Below are 16,203 nucleotides of genomic sequence, written 5' to 3'. Positions count from 1 at the left end.
AGTATTGATGACTTAATTCTGCATCTGTGGAGAATAAAAAAATATGCTTTGACTTAATGTTGACCCTTATTTAATTTTAGATCCTCTTTTGGTGGATGGGGTCCTTCACTTCCCAGCAGCTTGGTCACTGATGTGGATTACTTCAGTTTTCTATTTTCTACATTGACAGGTGCAATTAATTTTCTTCTACTTGCATTTAAAAATGTAAAAATCTTTCTTTGCATACATATGTCTTTACTGTTGAGTTTGGCAGTTGAATTTAGTGGTTTTAAGCCTCAATTTGTAATGCATGATCCAAAAGGTAGTCCAATACACAGTCTCTTGTTTTAGGTGTGATAAATTTTCATTAGCATTTTCATAAAATAACAATCCTCAATAGCAAATAATGCATAAATAGTGTTTTAGATCTTTCTGCATGAACCCATGTGGTATATTTCTTATGGCCTGTTTTTCAAAGATCATTAAAGGACATCTCCTTCAGTTCCACCTGGCATTTTTCCATTAATAGCCATCAATCTGACTATGATTTTCTTGGAAGTTTTCACAGAGCACCTGTCCTATCCCTTCAATCAAACCTGGCTGGATACTATTCAGATCTGGAGCCACAGTTTTTGAAAAGTTAGCCAGAATTCAACATCTTGCCTGTGGGGCATTGAGTTTCAACATCATTTAAAGCAAATTGAAAGCATCTCAATCTGGACCACCAGAATCAGATTTTTTTCGTCAGGGAGCTAAGGGGATTCTTTACCCAAACATTGTATCGTAGAGTTATTTCCCTTGCTATACCTTGGTTCTTGATATTTTCATGATAATAGTGAGTTGAGTGGACTTCACTCTAATACAGGTGTACTAAAGGATTTATTGAATGCATTTACCATGGGAATTTCTGAAGTGCATTTAAAACATTTTTTGCATGCAACATCGGAGGTAACATCAAAATGATCACTTGCTTTATAAAATGAGTTTTACTAAGAGATTATGGAAAGTTTTGTTTATCATTGTTTGTCTTTTCTGTTCATTTTTTGCATCACAGGATTCTCGGGAGAAGAACTGACTTGGCTTCAGAATAGCAGCACTAATCCTCATATAAGCCAGTCCCAGTTTTCATCAATCCGTCTTTATGTGACTGATCTAGACCAGTTTGTCCATCACTGGGAGTTAACTGAGGTAATTTATTACATTTTGCAGTGATGCTAATACTAATGACAGCTGTCACAGTCTGGATATTGCTGATGTCAAGATGTACCATGAGGATCAATGGTTTAGATGACATTTAATTTTTTTTTATCAAAAACACAATATCTTGTTTTACATTTATTAATCCTATAGAACTATATTCTGAACTCTGTGTTCTTTGAAAGTTTTGAAGAGTGATATTTCCTCTGAATCAGGCCTGGATTTTTTTTTCTCACAGTTACCTGTTGATATCCAGGTAAACCAATAACAGATCCTGGAACATGTCCATAAATAGTTTTCTAAATTTCTTTGGAAACTGAGCATTTTTTTAAATAAAAATCATGTTTATTTAAATATTTTGTGAATCATTTACAAGATATGCAAGTGATCCTGTCACTTCTGAAGATTGAATTGTTTGATTAATGTCTAATTAGCAAATTTCAGAAATCTTAGAAGTCCCTCAATAATTTCTTAATTTTTAATTTTCTTTGGATTAATGCATGTGCATTGGACCACCATGCTAGCCACCTTTGCTTTATTTTTCCCAAGATGATAGAGCATTTGGGAACCCTTGTGCAGCAATTCCACGCTATCTTTACCCACAGGAAGTATATGATTGCTAGAGGTAATGAAGGAAATTTGAAGGTGACAATCTCAATCTCGTCTATCTCTCAGATGATTTTTCTTTTGTATTCATTTCTTGGATAGCGGATATCCATAGCAAGGCCAATATAATTGCCGTTTCTAATACACTTGAGAAGATGCTGGTGAGCTACTTCCTTGAACTGTAGCACTCTTACTTTTAGACTGGGACCATGCCCATTGGCTCCACTTCCCAGGGCCCTTTAATATTTGCAAGTAGCTTTAGTTACACACGTACATAGTCAGATTTAAGTAAAGATAATTTGAAGAAGATCTTAAATATTGTTATTGGTAAATGGAGTAAGAGCGATGACTTCATCGTTGGAACATGAGTAACAGGAAAGTAAGTTGAACATAAGGAGCATAATGAAGATGTCAAGTAAGCTGCTATATTATTTATATTTATGGTAGGTGATCTTTGATCAAAACTGATTAATGTTAGAAATCATGTTTTTTTAAGTTGCATAGAAGTTGTGGAGACAGCAATGGTAATGCCTGTCATAGGGTGAGATCAGTGAAGACTGAATGACCTAACTTTCGGTGGTACTGGCTGGGAGAGTGTGGCAAAGACTTCTTAATCACAAATGAAGAAATAGAAGGAGACAAGTGAAATCAGAGGAGGAGAGCAGAAGAAAGTTTCTGTTGCAGAACACCTTGATTTGCAAAGGTGATCCTGAAATTGCATTTGCCTGTTGCTTTAATTTACCACCCCATTCCCATGCTGACTTGTCTGTCCAGCAAAGCCCTGTATTATTTCATTAGTCCCCTGCTGAAGTCTTTGATTCAGAGACCAATACAACAATTCTGTTCGTGACACTGAAAACTTGTGTAATTTCACTCCATAATTACGTTACTTTTGTTGGTGGAATCCAGTTGTAGATTGAAGCTGTTAATGTGAATTGGTGAAAGAAAGATCAGTACTTTCTGCCTGAAATAAACAGACCTCTTAAGATGCTGTAACTAAAACATTGAAGCTGCCTTCAATGTTCTTTCATTTTGGACTGACAATGTATCAATTGTTGGCAGACTGTAATTTCATCTTCAGTTTCTGCTTAAATTTGCCAGCTTGAGAAGGAAAGAATGGGCTGAATCATGATGGCCTGTAAGTTCTGCCAGCACCTGCACATACCTGGACTGGAAAAAGAGAGCTTAGCTCACAGGTCCTCTACATGTGGATCCAGTGACAAGATCTGGATGGCAACGGGGGCATAAGTAGTGCAGTAAGGAAGCTCTGTCCCTGCAAAACCCATCTCAGCCTATGGCAATTGACAAAGCTGGGAGATGCACTTTTGCTAGTTGTAAATGTTGATTAAAAACTATTAAAGGTCAAGTAAATGATTTAAAAAAAAACTATAAGTAATAAAGTAGTAAATATATTAGGCCAATTATAACATTTTGCACGAGTTTAAAGATTTAACCAAAGATGTTAAAGAATACTGGACAAAGGCAGGTATAAGGAGTAGAAAGGTCATAGATTATTTATGTTCTCATTATGTGATGAAACGTGCTTGAAGTGTTAAATAGACTATTCCTGTTGCTCAATTGTAATGTCTTAAAAGAGGAAAGGGAAGTGAAGAATTAGGGAAGGAATTCCAGAGCCAAGGACTTGACTGTGGCTAGCAAGGCTGCCATTAGTGGACCTATTACAATAGGGGAAGCTAACGCAGACTGTGTTGGAAGAGCAGAAGGAGGTTACAAAAAGAGTGTTGAGGAAACAGAGGAGCATTAAAATGAACTTTTAAAATTGAGGCATTTCTTAATTGGGAGCCAGGTAGGCCAGCAGGTTAGATCAGGAGTAGTGGGTGACTAAGTGCAAGGTAAGACAGGAGCAAGAAAGTTTAGAGTGACAGTTTATTCACTGTACAATGGGGAGATCGGCTAGGTTTGCACTGGAGTAGTCAAATTCAGTGCTGACCAAGAACAGGGTGAAAATTTCAGCAGCAGATAAATTATGTGGGATAGAATTGAGTGATGCTTCAATGGTGGAAAAAGACCTATTCCATTCCATCTAACTGCAAAAGATAAAATACTTGTAAAACTGTCATATATTTGTGTAATTAAACTGTGTGATATTAAATACAGCTACACCAACACAATATAATAAAAGTTAGCTGGTAAAATAAGATCTTTTGATTGTGAATCATTCTTCTCTTGAGCTTTGTGACTCTCACTTTCCAAAAAATGGAAACTTTTGGAAGCTATGAGAGATTTGAAGCTTTATTTTGTAAAATAGAATATTTTCTATTATGAGTTTGGGGGTGTAAGCTTTTGATTATGGCTTGTGATCAGTTCCAGTAAAGATATCCTGTATTGATTAAACTCAATTCCACTTGAATGTACAAGTGTTTGTTTCACATTGGGATTATGAAAGATACTTAGAAAAATAATCTAAGGAATCTGCTTTGGAATTGCCTCTCTCCCAACCCCAACCATATAAGGGAACAAAATTTACTTTTTGGCATGTCAGACTCCTGTCATAGACTGTCAAAGTGGAGAGTCACAGCTGTAGAGTCTTTAGGATTGTGAATGTGGTCATTTGGTCAGGATTGCCACTGAATATTGCCCAAGCATAATGCTTTGATAGGTGTGTGGCTGCATGATGTTATAACTCATTAGAGTTGATATTTGAGTTATTTGTGCTCTCCCGCATCCAACCACCCTGCACCCTCGCCAGTCCTCCAGATAGTTAAAAAGTGGCTGGACAGTTCAATGGAGTAACTGGTTGACTCCGAGTCTAAATGTGCAGTTCTGTTATGACTTTGCTGAATCATATCTAGGTGATGTGTATTGGTTGATAGGTGCTTCAGCGGTCAGATTTCCTTGCATAGGTCCTTGATCTTCCAATTCCTCACAAAAAAATCATTTACAGTCTTGATGAAAAACAACAAATTATTGGGAGCAATGCTGAACACATTTAAAGACATCTTCAGGCACAGTTGAGGAAGCAATTCTGAGTTATTTAGTCATTCATAGGATCTGGATCTTGGCCAGGTCAGCATTTATTGCCCATTCTTAATTACTTCTGAATTTGCTGGATCATTTCAGGGGACAGTTAAAAATCAACAATCATAATACATTTGTGGTCAGTGGCCAGACTGGGTAAGGATATTACTGAACCAGATGAGGTTTTATGATGGTCTGGTAGTTTCAGCATCACCGTTGTTGATACTGGATTTTTATGTAGGTTTCATTCAGTTATTTTACATTTTTTTTATTGCTCAGGTGAGATTTGACATTATTCTGGATCAGTATCCTAGTCTGATTATTGGTTCAGCAACATAACACTATATTAATATTGAATGTAGCCTTTTGACCAACTCTTTCATTTTAATTTTCACATATGTAAAATGTGGGTGTCACTGGAATGACAGTAATTTTTTGTATATCCCTTGAGAAGGTGTTAGGGAATTCATTCTTGAATCACTCCTCTCCATATGATTTAAGATGGTACTAATGTTGTTAGTTAAGAACTACCTTGACTTTGACCCAGTAATGATGAATGAACAGGAATATATATCCAAGTCAGGATAGTGTGTGATTTGGAGGAAATCTTAGTCTTTTCATGCACCTGTTTTCCCCCCTTCTGTGCAGAAGAGATTGTGTGCTTTGGAGATACTGCCTAAGAAGCCTGGATACTACTGTCAGGCAACTTGTAGCGGGCAGATACTTCGACCACAGTATGTACCAATAGTTTGAATGTTTAAATTATGGAACAGTGCACTAAACAAGTGAACTGTTTTGTCCTGGAAAGTACTGAGCTTCTTAAGTGTTATTGGCATTGGATTTATGCAGGTAATTGGAGATTACTACGCAGTAATCATGATTTGTACCTTTGTGGAGTTAATGCTGAGAATTCCAAGGCCAAATTATACCACTGGACTGCCAGCTCCTCTGGGTCTATTCTCCTGATTAGGACATACACAGGGATTGTAATTGTAATTATGACTGTTGTTTTATTAGTCTTTGGGACAGCTCTTTATTGTATGTGTGTTAATTTATACATTTTTAAAAATGTAGCTGCTTCATTTTAAAATATGACCAATTCTTCTTTAATCAAGTTCCTTGCACTTCCCGTACAAGCCACCTATCTGAGTAAGATTAGCAGTTATTCAGCTTTGAATTGGTCCAGCCCCAGTAAAAACTGGCACAGCACTTTCCATCCTCACTTCAGATTTGGCCAAGGAGTCAGCAGAATCTGAAGACTGCAATTATATCAGATTGGACTGCAGTTAAATGTAGACTTAGAAGTGGGTGTGTGTTTGTGTGAGGGTCAGTGAGTGAATGATTATGACATAAAGAAGATACTTGCCTTTTGTATTTGGTTGTTCACAGAGATTTCTTTCCCTTACAAACTGTCATCCAGAATCTAAATTGCAAGTGCTTTTTAAAGCCATGATCTGAGCAAAGCCCTTCAGATGAAGTTCTCTCGTTATCAGCAACTACACAAGCGGCTATGGTTCTTGCTAAAATTGTCCTGTCAAATCTATTTACTTAACATGGTGTAAGCAGCACATGACAGAATATATTTTCTGTTAAAAGAGGGAGCCCCATGTGCTGAGACACTGGCTCTGGAAGTGAAGCTTTATCAACTGCTTAACCATGTGGAAATTTCTAGCTTTTGTAATTCCATGGAGCATGTTAAACTGGATGAAGTCTGGGACTCTGATATGTTTACATTAGTCAGCTTTAAGAAGGGGCATGAATACTCCTGTTATGTATTTATAAGTCGTGTTTTTATTTGATTATGCTGTTTGATATCAATGTATTTTCATTGATTTTTCCCTTAATGAGTTTTCTCACAATTGCCTTTCAGAAGTTATCATGGAAGCTTTTGTATAATTAAAAGTGTAGCTTTTGTGCTCAACGTAGATATGCACCTTACTATAATCCTAATACTTAGGTTTTGATTAAAGCCTCCAATCACATTGCAGATTTTAATTTTTTTAAATTCACCAAACCTAAATATTTTAAGAACCAGGACAAATACCACAATGTTATCAGATTAGTATCTGGACCCACAGCAAAGCGGAGAAGATGTGTCTAGTTGATGCTGACTGATGGGTAGTTTCATGTTGCCAATAATAAACAACAGCCACAAATGAAATCTCCAGAAATATTAACATCATTGTGTTTTTTAAGAAATTTGGTGCTTGGGTACTAGATGTAATGAAGTTTATTTCTTTAGGCTTCTTTATAAATTGATACGTGGCCACAAAAGCTTTATGTTTTGTTTTCGAAACATCACTTTGTAAAGAACTGGTCAAATCTTACTGCTCTGTGGAACAGTGCATAACTGTTTGCTCCCAATATATTGACAACTTTTTCAACAGTTTTTAACCCACAAAGCAAACTTTGTGCATGCCTTGATGCATTTTTTTAAGGAAATATTTGGGATTATTTGGTCAATATGATTGCAAGCAAAAAATAAAATATGCTAATTGAAAATATTTGTATGAACATTTCAAAATCTAAAAAGCCCAAGGGGAAAAAAAAGTGAGAAAATAGTCATGTCATTTTGTGCAATTAAATGTCTGAACCAATGACATTCATTTGTTGAATGGTATACTGATGTTGGAGCTTTCTAATTGCAATCCACATTTAGTCTATTCATCAAAGACATCTCCAACTAGCATAGCCTGTATTGGAAAATGATTTGTCTTGTGAATGCGATATAAATACGTAACAATAGATTTTTGAAGTGTTTGCTAGAAAATTAATGTAGTTATTTTTCATCTTTAATTTTGTGATTGTGAGGGAAATATCTTTCCCTTACGTATAAGAGGAAAATACGTCTGCCAGTATTATCCTGGCCTGTATGTGATTTACAATGTACAAAAATGTGGTCAACTAAATTGTGCTCTGAAAAGGCTTAACAAGCCAGTCAGTGTGATATTTGTAATAGATTATTTACCTAAGCACATGATTCAGACATGATAAAGTCATATTTTCCTGTAAGGGAGTACTTGTCCTGCTTACTGTGGACAGTATACAGGTGATATCAGTATTATAGCTCTACTGGAACAGCTAGGTTACTGGCATGGGTAGTTCTTGAGGACAAGTTTTCAGCATTAAAGTCTGAATACATAGCCTTCATTGTATTCCATTCACAGCCATTTCCTGACACTAATGTACAGGGAATGATTAGAATTAGTTAAAGTCTACATTTCTGATGGCGCGGGCCTTGGGAGAAAGCGTGCTATTGGATCATATATGGCAGAACGTGCTTGCAAATACTTCAGCCTGGTTTGCACACAAATACTGGGCTCCATCATTGTTGAGAATAGGAGTGTTCTTAGTTTCTTTTCCTCTGTTTAGCTGTTCAATTCTTCATTACCATTCACAATTGGAAGTGGAGGACTGCCGATCTTCGGACTGTTATTGGATTGCTTAATATTAGTGCTACACAGTAAGGAAAGTGACATTTTCTCTGCAACAACTGTGTGGTTGGCACTCCTACCAATAATGCCCAGGATAGATGTGTCTGTAACAGATTGGTGATAATCAAGCTCCAGGAAATTTATCTCCTTTGTTGGAATACTCACTGCCTGCTGTAGACTTGGGACACCAGGTGTTCTGTGTGTGTGTGTGTGTGTGTGTGTCTGGTGTTTAAATGTTTTGCCTGTAGGTTTCCATGAGATGATCTGATTTCCATCCATATACTGTATCAAACACATGCTGTAGGTTAATTGGCTACTTTAAATTATCCCTTAATGTAGACAAGAGAATCAAAGGGGAATTGAGGGAATATGTTGCATAGCTGCAGGAAAAATAGAGGGAAGGGGGCTGATGTGATTGTTCTACTGGGAGCTCACGTGGTCTTGATGGGTAATGTAGACAAGAGAATCAAAGGGGAATTGAGGGAATATGTTGCATAGCTGCAGGAAAAATAGAGGGAAGGGGGCTGATGTGATTGTTCTACTGGGAGCTCACGTGGTCTTGATGGGCCAAATGGCTGCCTCCTGTGTTGTAGTAAATTAATTCAAGTAGTGGAAATCAACGTCACCATTCTCTCCCAGCCTCATGTCCCCAGCAACGAGGCTCTTAATTCAGCACTGATGGATGGACTATGTTGTTTGCTTGTCCAACAATAGACAGATTCTCTACTTGAGAGTTCTGTCACGGCATGACAAGAGGTTGGGGAAAGGCTTCGAGGATGTTGAAAAGAATGCAACATCCTCTCTGACTTGTGTGAAACCCTGGGCTGTGAGTAAAATAGAGCATCTGGGTTAGCCCCGAGAGCCTTGAGACACTTTGGGAGAACATAGAAGCACAGTAGTGTAGTGGTTAGCGTAATGCTATTACAGCACCAGCGACCTGGGTTCAATTCCAGCCACTGTCTGTAAGGAGTTTGTACATTCTCCCCGTGTCTGCGTGAGTTTCCTCCGGGTGCTCTGGTTTCCTCCCACATTCCAAAGATGAACGAGTTAGGAAGTTGTGGGCGCCAGAAGCATGGCGACACTTGCGGACTGCCCCCAGAGCACTCTATGAATAAAGATGCATTTCACTGTGTGTTTTGATATACATGTGACTAATAAAGATACCTTATCTTATAGAAGCCAGTGAAAATGGTGAGACTGCACCACCTTCACACTACCCTGTCTACCTTCCCTGTTGAGCACCTCCTACTCCATTCTTAGGCAAAGTCTGTGAATCACTCTTTGTCCTCAGAACCCATAAAAAAAATGGAGAGAAATCAAGTGACCCTCAGCCCATTGCAAGGATACAGAGAAAGGGCCAATGGGTGGAACTAGATAATTACTCCGGTAGGGAGCTGCCATGGACATGATGGGCTGAATGGCCTCCTGCACTGTAACCATTCAATTGATAGGAGAAATTCAGTATGCAACAACACTGCTTAGTTCTATCACTTATTTTAAAAAAAAAAGACACCCACACCCTGGAGAATCAGAATCGGGTTTATTATCACTGACATATGTCATGAAATCTATTGTTTTGCGGCAGCAGTACAGTGCAAGACATAAAAATTACTAAAAGTTACGAAAATAAATGTAGTGCAAAAGAAGAATAACGAGGTAGTGTTCATGGGTACATGGACTGTTCAGAAATCTGACGGTGAAGGGGAAGAAGGTGTTCCTGAAACGTTGAGTGTGGGTCTTCAGGCTTCTGTACCTCCTCCCCGATGGTAATAATGTGAAGAAAGCATGTCCTGGATGGTGAGGATCCTTAATGATAGATGCCGCCTTCTTGAGGTCTTGAAGATGTCCTCGATGACGGGGAGGGTTGTGCCCTTGATGGAGCTGGCTGAGTTTACAACCCTCTGCAACCTCTTTCGATCTTGTGCATTGGAGCTTCTGCACCAGTCGGCGATGCAACCAGTCAGAATGCTCTCCACTGTATATCTGTAGAAATTTGCAAGAGTCTTTGGTGACATACCAAATCTCCTCAATCTCCTAATGAAGTAGAGCCGCTGGCATGCCTTTTTTGTCATTACAACAATGTGTTGGGCCCAGGATAGATCCTGTGAGATGTTGACGCTTAAGAACTTGAAGCTTCTTACCCTTTCCACCACTGACCCCTCAATGAGGACTGGCGTGTGTTCTCCCAATTTCCCCTTCCTGAAGTCCACAATCAATTCCTTGGTCTTGTTGACATTGAGTGCAAGGTTGTTGTTGTGACACCACTCGACTAGCTGACCTATCTCACTCCTGTATGTTGCCTCATCGTCATCTGAGATTCTACCAACAACAGTGATATCATTAGCAAATCTATAGGTGGTGTTTGAGCTGTGCCTAGCCACACAGTCATGAGTGTAGAGAGAGTAGAGCATTTGGCTAAGCATGCATCCTTGAGGTGCACCTGTATTGATTGTCAGCAAGGAGGAGATGTTACTACCGATCCACACTGACTGTGGTCTCCTGATAAGGAATTCGAGGATCCAGTTGCAGAGGGCGGTGCAGAGGCCCAGGTTTTGAAGCTTGTTCATTAGTACTGAGGGAAGGATGGTGTTTGATGCCGATTAAACAGCAGCCTGATGTATGTTTTGCTGTTTAGGTGCTCCAAAGCAGTGGAAAGCCAGTGAGATGGTTCTGAAATGTTGATTCTTCTATTGACAACTGAAACCATAGTTAATTCAGTTAAAGTTTGACAAACCGATTCAAAGACCATTAGGCTTCATTTGAATTCAATTTGCCCATAAAAGATGATTAACAACAGGAATAATGGCTTGCTGTCCCACCCCAAATGACTTGTCCTTAAAATTTCTTGAGATTTTGCTATTTTTAATATTAGAACTTTCAACTTAAACCAAATGCTTTATTTTCTGTCTTTTAGAATTATCTTAATGTCTCTGCGGCAGTGGCATAGTATTCAAATTTACTGGAGTGATAATCCAGAAACCTGGATGACTAAATTCAATTTAATTAAATAATCTGCAATTTTTAAAACAAAAACTGACCGTGAAACTGTAAGAGTATTCATGAAATTCCAAGCAGTACACCATTGTCTTTCAAGAAAAGAACTGTGTGCTGCCTTTACCCAGCTTGGTCTTTGTACATCTCCAGATTGATAACTGGATGTTGAAATCATAACTTCTGAAATACACTAGCAAGCTATTTAGCAAGCTAACCAACCACTCGGTGAAAAAGTTCTTGCTCATATCCCCTCTAAACCTCTTACTCCTCACCTTAAACTAAGCCCTATTGTCTTAGATGTCTCAGCCATGGGGAAAAATTTCTCACTATCCACTCTATCAACACCTCTTATAATTTTGTATATCTCTATCAAGTTTGCTGTCAGCCTCTTCTGCTCCAGGGAAGACATGCCCAGCCTATCCAGTCTCTCCTTATAACAGAAACATTCCATCTCAGAAACATCCTCTACACCCTTCTCATTGTTGCATTGCATATACTGAATGCATAAAACTTGTGTCACTCTTCATTTTCAATGGCACTGACTCTTATCAAGCTAATTATTTTATTCCTTTCATGATGATTAACTGATAAATAACCTGCATTTAATGTCCTTCAGAGTTTGTTCTCTTTATGTACAGCTCAAATGAATGTTCATATTTTGTTATTAGCCATGATGAAATGAATATCTTCTTAATTAATTTGAATTTAACAATACTAGTTTGTCTCAATCCACTGATATACCCCCAAACACAAAATAAAATGTTTGTCAGTGGTACAATCTACTCACCTGTAGAGATAGGTTTGGGAACCTTTTCATTTGGAGATTTGAATTTTGGAATGCATGTTGGTTTTGATTTTTTTGTGCGCATTTTCGTCATACAAAGTCTAAACTAAAGTTTGGTCCTTAATATAAGTTGGCCACGTGTACAATTTAAATTATATTTTGGAAAATAATTGACGTATGTAATGCGGTTGGCTATGAGTCCTTAATTTGCTATTTAATGCTTTGATGCTTTACCTTTCAGGTGGTATGTCAATGCTTATCAGCAATACCTTCCAGAATCCAGTGCTGTGATATCCTGCAAAGTGCCATCTGCAAACATCTGGTAAGTCTGGTAATTGGTTGAATTAGTATGAACTATTGTGACTGCAAGTGAGGCAAGGTAGGGGGATCCAAGAGGTAATGCTGGAGGAGCCTCAGCCCTTGAGCTTGTCCAACAGGTCTGCAATTCTTGCTCCCTGTGCGGATGAGAGTGGGGGCTGTAGGAAGGATGAGCAACCTAACCGTGGTTCAGGGAGCCATTCAAGAGGGGGGAGAGAAGAGAAATTTAGTTGTAATTGGGGAGAGTATAGTCAGGGGAATAGGCACAATTCTCTGAGTCCTAAAGGTTGTGTTGCCCACCTGGTGCCCAGGTTTGGGACATCTCATCTGATCTGCAGAGGAATTTGGAGTGGGAGGGAAAAGATCCAGTTGTCATGGACCATGTGAGTACCAATGACATAGGTAGACCAGGGAAAGAGGTTCTGATGAGAGAATTGGAGCAGCTAGGGGCTAAGTTAAAAAGCAGAACCAAAAAGGTAATAATCTCTGGACTGCTACCTTAGCCATATGCAAATTGGCAGAGGGTCAATAATATCAGTGGGTCAAAGACTGGCACGGGAGAAGTGGGTTTGAGTTTGTGTGACATTGGCACCAGTATTAGGGAAGGACTGAGCTGTTCCAATGATACAGGCCTCACCTGAACCATGCTGGGATCAGGGTCCTGGCAAATCGCATAACTAGGGCTGTGAATGGGACTTGAAACTAAACAGTAAGGGGGTGGGTTGAACAGATTGGAAAAGATTGGATAAAGTAAAAGTAACGGAGAGTGCAGGATAGGTTACTGAAGTCTCCAGAATAAAAGAATAAGACAAAGTTTAGAAAAGGATAAGAATTTAACTTCAGGCAACATGGAGATAAATTTGAGGAGGGTGGTGAATACAGGACTGAAAGTATAATATTTGAATGCACGCCATATATGAAACAAGGTAGATGAGCTTACAGCACAGTTAGAAATTGGCAGGTACGACGTTGTGGGCATCACAGAGTGATGGCTGAAAGAAGATCACAGCTGGGAGCTCACCGTCCAAGGATACACATCCTATCGAAGAGACAGGCAGGTGGGCAGAGGGGGTGGGGTGGCTCTGCTGGTAAAAAAAAATGAAAGCAGAGATCTTTAGCAAGAAGTGAGTGACATAGGATCAGAAGATGTGGAATCCTTGTGAGTAGAGTTAAGAAATTGCAAGGGTGAAAAGACCCATCAGGCTTCTGATTAGTAGCCGGGATGTGGAGTAGAAATTGCAGTAGGAGATAGGAAAAGGCATGTAAGAGAGGCAATGTTACAGTGGTCATGGGGAACTTCAATATGCAGGTAGACTGGGAAAATCAAGTTGATGCTGGATGGCCATGTACTCATGTGTCTAATCGCCCCCATTCCTCTACCTGCTGCAACCTGCCTGTCACCTTACACCCCTCCTCGATCCACCAATCACGTCAGATTCCTTTCTCACCACTCCCCTTCTCTTTTCACTGGCCATCTCGCCTCTCCACTCTCAGTCCTGAGACTGGGTTTCGACCTGAAACATCAACAATTCCTTTCCTCCCACAGATACTGCTTGACCCGGTGAGTTCCTCCTGCAGATTGTTTGTTGCTCCAAGTTCCAGCATCAGCAGTCTCTTGTATCTGCACCAATGTCTAATGCTTGGATTGCCTTTGAAATCATCCACAGAGCTCATCTTTTCAAACTTCACAGTATTATGAGCAAGAAGTGAGAACATTGCTTCTGTTTACTTTGTCAGAAGTAGAACTAATTATCTGTCTTTTCAGTGCAGTACAAATATTTCAGCAACATGAAGTAGCCAGATTTCACTGGCACAATGCATCTGAGAATCTGCAAACTCCACATGAAATTTAAGCCAGTTGTGGGAGAGGTAGTTAATCTGACCAAAATCAGGAGCCTTAAGTAGTGAGTGGGAGTTAGGTCTGGTGGTTTTATCACTGGTAGAGGAGCAATCAATGAACTAAATTGTAGTCAATCCAATTGCACAACCAAGGCTTGCAAGGTCTTCTGGTGGTTATCTGTATATCAATCATATGCCATTTATTTCGATTATTAGATTAAGAAATAGTACACCCTAACATTTTTACTTTTTAATAAAAATTATGAATCATGAAAAACAAAATTCAAAAGAGCACACTCATTAAAGTATTTGATCACATGCTAACTCTGCCAATCATCCCATCTTTGTATTTCTGGTATTAATTGAGTTCTCAGTTAATTCTATCAGCATTTCATTTCTGTTAATATAAAGCTTGGTATTGGTATTGGTTTATTATTGTCACTTGTACCGAGGTACAGTGAAAAGCTTGTCTTACAAACTGATCGTACAGGTCAATTCATTACACAGTGCAGTTACATTGAGTTAGTACAGAGTGCCTTGAAGTAGTACAGGTAAAAACAATAACAGCAGAGAAAGTGTCACAGCTACAGAGAAAGTGCAGTGCAATAAGGTGCAAGGTCACAACAAGATGGATCGTGAGGTTATAGTCCATCTCACTGTATAAGGGAACCATTCAATAGTCTTGTCACAGTGGGGTAGAAGCTGTCCTGAAGTCTGGTGGTACGTGCCCTCAGGTTGATCCATCTATGCTCAAACAATCCACTAAGGATCTTGTTTTTTTTAAACATCCTTAAGAGTGACCGTGCTCCCAAGGCAAACCTTGGAGCATATTTGATTGAAACAATACTTTATTCTTCTCAGTTAACCCAATGGATGCTAAAATAGGGCATTCTGTTGGGAGTCAAAGACCTTCTCATCTTTCCCTGATCCTGTTGTTAGCAGAGTTTTGCACCAGCAATTATATCACAATGCTAAAGAATTGCACGTCATTTTATATCAACTGAAAGAAAGTAAATGAATAAGTTTTGATCATTTATTTTTAGGTTTTTTTAAGCAGGTATTTGGTTTAGTTGAGGATTTTCATTGCTAAGTAATTATCTGTTTTGAAACATAAACTGTGTTTTCACTCCTCAGGTGGGTGTAAGTCTTTTGCCAGACAGTACAGCAGGGTCAATCCTAAAAACTGTTGGCCAGCTCATAGATCCAGCATTTATTCCTAATGAGTCTTTGTTGAACTTCCTTGTCGGGAGTTGCTACAGCCTTCTTTATTTCATCCTAACTTTGGAAAGGAATAACAGAGGAAATGCACAGAAAAGGTAATTAAAATTACTTTAGAATTTTCTGCTCTTAAAACTAAGTGCGGCATAAATTAAATGTGAGGTGCTTTCTATTGTGCAGTGTGGGGATTTATTGTATGTTTTTATCTATTTAGTTCCTTTTTTTTCTTTTAAGCCAAGCCTCACAAAAGCATCCTTTTTCATCACCCTGTAATATCTTCTTGTGTAGGTTTGCATCAATTTTTATTTAATAATGTTTCTATGAAACACCTGGGATGATTTACTTTGCAAAGGCCTATATTAACATGTGTTGTCCAGAATAATCATCACATGCTACTTGAGACCAGCTCTTTTATTGTTACTTATCACTTCTCCCTACATACCACTCCCCACATTCATCAACACATACAATTCCACACACACTTTCTGGCAATTTCCGTTATTTAGCTGAAACCTTTTGTTTTTCAAAATTTAACCTGCCCTATATTCTAAAATATGCAAGATCTTTTACAGATGACTTCTCAACTTTAATTATTAATAATTTTAATGAAGTCATCTTTTTAACATTTTTGTATGGAACGGGGATCTTGGAGTCCATGACTGCAGATCACTTCACTGGAAATACCAGCATAGAGCAGTTAAGCAGAGGGTTTAGGAGAGATGGAGGCATAATTAGAGAATGGTAGTAATGCAGAGAGATTGACAAGGCTGGGATTGTTTTCTTTGGAACAAAAGAACTATATAAAATTGTGGTGTGTAAAATTGAAAACCTACACAGAGTGAACAGAATGGACCC

The 16,203-nt window shown here is 38.7% G+C and overlaps 2 protein-coding genes across 8 annotated transcripts in view; one reads left to right on the top strand and one right to left on the bottom strand.

Annotated features, from left to right (window-relative positions):
- invs (inversin) overlaps positions 1-16,203 on the bottom strand; it is a 356,685-nt gene that overhangs the window by 125,826 nt on the left and 214,656 nt on the right. The gene's annotated exons all lie outside the window — the stretch shown is intronic.
- The window catches only part of tex10 (testis expressed 10), a 63,420-nt gene that overhangs the window by 37,507 nt on the left and 9,710 nt on the right, over positions 1-16,203 (top strand). For all 7 annotated transcript variants that reach the window (XM_052016849.1, XM_052016850.1, XM_052016856.1 and 4 more), the window contains 4 exons: positions 81-169; positions 1,034-1,167; positions 12,215-12,295; positions 15,265-15,446. In XM_052016849.1, coding sequence (XP_051872809.1) covers positions 81-169; positions 1,034-1,167; positions 12,215-12,295; positions 15,265-15,446 — 486 coding nt within the window. The remainder of the gene's footprint in view (positions 1-80; positions 170-1,033; positions 1,168-12,214; positions 12,296-15,264; positions 15,447-16,203) is intronic.

This window comes from Pristis pectinata, chromosome 5 (genome assembly GCF_009764475.1).
Source record: "Pristis pectinata isolate sPriPec2 chromosome 5, sPriPec2.1.pri, whole genome shotgun sequence".
In the NCBI taxonomy this organism is placed as follows: Eukaryota; Metazoa; Chordata; class Chondrichthyes; order Rhinopristiformes; family Pristidae; genus Pristis; species Pristis pectinata.
Note: the sequence above shows the minus strand (reverse complement) of the source record. Positions and strands in the feature narration are given on the sequence as shown.